The 2,172-nt window shown below is 39.9% G+C and overlaps 1 protein-coding gene across 1 annotated transcript; it reads left to right on the top strand.

The window, feature by feature from the left end:
* The first annotated feature begins 203 nt into the window (after positions 1-203).
* LOC119772530 lies at positions 204-1,969 on the top strand. Its single transcript, XM_038268993.1, has 2 exons — positions 204-581; positions 1,137-1,969. Exons 1-2 carry the CDS (start codon positions 350-352, stop codon positions 1,955-1,957), a joined length of 1,053 nt encoding a protein of 350 aa, XP_038124921.1. The 5' UTR covers positions 204-349; the 3' UTR covers positions 1,958-1,969.
* The last annotated feature ends 203 nt before the right edge of the window (positions 1,970-2,172 follow it).

The raw sequence follows: 2,172 nt of genomic DNA, 5'->3' as shown, positions 1-2,172 counted from the left end.
TGTTCACACAGGTTTGTGAGCACTTGTGGTCCTGTATTGACATGCCAGAGTGCCAGGGAGAATACTCAGATGCCTGGTATGAATCCTGTGTAATGTCCATTGGGGTCAGGGAACTTGTCCCTGATGCTCCAAACACAGCAGCTGGGGATGACAACACGGTTTCCCTGGCCTAAAGAGCCATGTTGCCAGAAAATAAAATGCCTATCGGTCTGTGACAGTGTACGTCACTTCCGCAAAAGCGCAATTCATTTAGGGTAGTTAGCGCCATTTCTGTGGTGAAGAGACAGCAGCAACAAACAAAAGAAAACTAACAGAGAGCAGACGTGTTCTAGTTGCTTCTTTGGAAATAATGGGACACTGTTGCTGCGTCACAGGATGCAATAGTAATTCTAAACAGAAAACAGCAGATGGGGCCTTACGGTTTTTCGTATTCCCCACTTGGAAAAAAAAATACGGACCGCAGACAGAGGACTTAACAAAGAGGTGTCGGGCTGCATGGGTCGCTGCTGTAAGAAGGAAAGACATCACGTTTCATAAAATATGTCCTCATGTTCGTGTTTTCTCTCGGCATTTTCACAAAGGTAAGTCCTTATAAATATACACTAATAGAAATCAACACGCTGAAATGGTTTGCTTATAAAGTTGCAGGAGTTCATGTAAACCTACTGAAACATGCTGTGGAAGAGAAGCGGAAAGTGATGTTTGTTTTATTTCTTTTTTAGACCGCTAAAATTTAATAAATAATGCATTATCTGTATATAATCATTTACACAATCTGCAATACAAATATATTTTTTTATGAATAAATATATATAAATACAGTGTACATATAAAAACACTGTACATACCCACTCGTCAGCCAACTCACTGCATTTATTCATCCTGTGCAATCTACTTAAGTTTATTTATTATAATCCTTTGTTCGTCCTGTAAACTTTTCAGTTTATTTATTTACCTCTGGCCTTACTAGTCCGATGTACTTGTGCTGTTTCGGTATAGCAAATTTCCCCACTGTGGGAAACATAAGCATATCTTATTTTATAACTCATGTAATCTAATGGGCTCTGTTATTAAGGTGCTTTATATAGTGTTTTGAATAGATGTGTAAAACACTCAACCTTTCATCTACTTTGCAGGTCAACCCGCATATGAGATGATGGAGACTGACCCAGACTGGGCTCCATCCCTGCATCTGGGCCACACTGACATCAGACCAACAGACACAGAACGCTCTTTAAGACGTGGTTATCGGGAACAGCTGAAAAAGAATGCCCTGCAAGCAACTGAAACGGGGCTCCATCAGTCTGATGAAATCCTTCAGCGCCAGGATGAAGTTACACATGAGGCGACAGAGAACCCTAACCAGCAACAGACTGACACGCAGAAGGCTGCTGAAAACGTTGGCCGGCCAAACACCAAGGATGACACAGAAGGTGGTCGTCAGGAAGGACAGACAGAATGTAACCTGTGTGTGCTCAGGTGTGCAGAGATGAACCGTCTTTTGGAAGAAAACAGAGAGCTGTGGCGTGAACTTGATGAGCTGCGGATCTCTGATTGCTTCTTTGGAGACAGTAATGAAAAAGTCAAGTACTATACGGGTCTACCAAACTTGGCAACCTTTATGGCTTTGTTTAATTTTCTGCTGCCTCTCATTTCTGCTCAAAATAAAATTCTCAGTCCATTTCAAATGCTTCTGTTAACCTTCATGCATCTGAGATTGGATCTGCCCTCACAACACCTTGCTTATCTCTTCCTTGTTTCACCAAAGACAGTGTACAGAACATTCAATGAAATGCTGTCATTTTTATATGCAAATCTAAAGCGTGCAATTGTGTGGCCAGATAGAGACACCTTGCACAAAATTATGCCTCATCAGTTTGTGGATGCCTTTGGACATAGAGTCACAGTGATTATTGACTGTTTTGAAATTTTCACAGAGAAACCAGCTAATAAATGAATGCAAGATCAAGTACTGTTTCAACTTTATTCTTCTTTTTTCATCACTTCAAATATTAACAATGTTTCTGAGGTTGTAAAAATGTGTGTACAATAAAGAGTGGATTTGAAATTTGAAACAAGTGTTGTTATTATCTTTTCAATCAAGCAGAGAATTTATGAAAATGCAATACAAAATCTCAAATACATAAATAATGCAGAACAGTGCAAAGCTTC

This window comes from Cyprinodon tularosa, unplaced genomic scaffold, assembly GCF_016077235.1.
Source record: "Cyprinodon tularosa strain WSP-4 unplaced genomic scaffold, ASM1607723v1 ctg1190, whole genome shotgun sequence".
In the NCBI taxonomy this organism is placed as follows: Eukaryota; Metazoa; Chordata; class Actinopteri; order Cyprinodontiformes; family Cyprinodontidae; genus Cyprinodon; species Cyprinodon tularosa.
The sequence above is the reverse complement of the archived record's forward strand: the minus strand, read 5'-3'. Positions and strand labels throughout refer to the sequence as shown.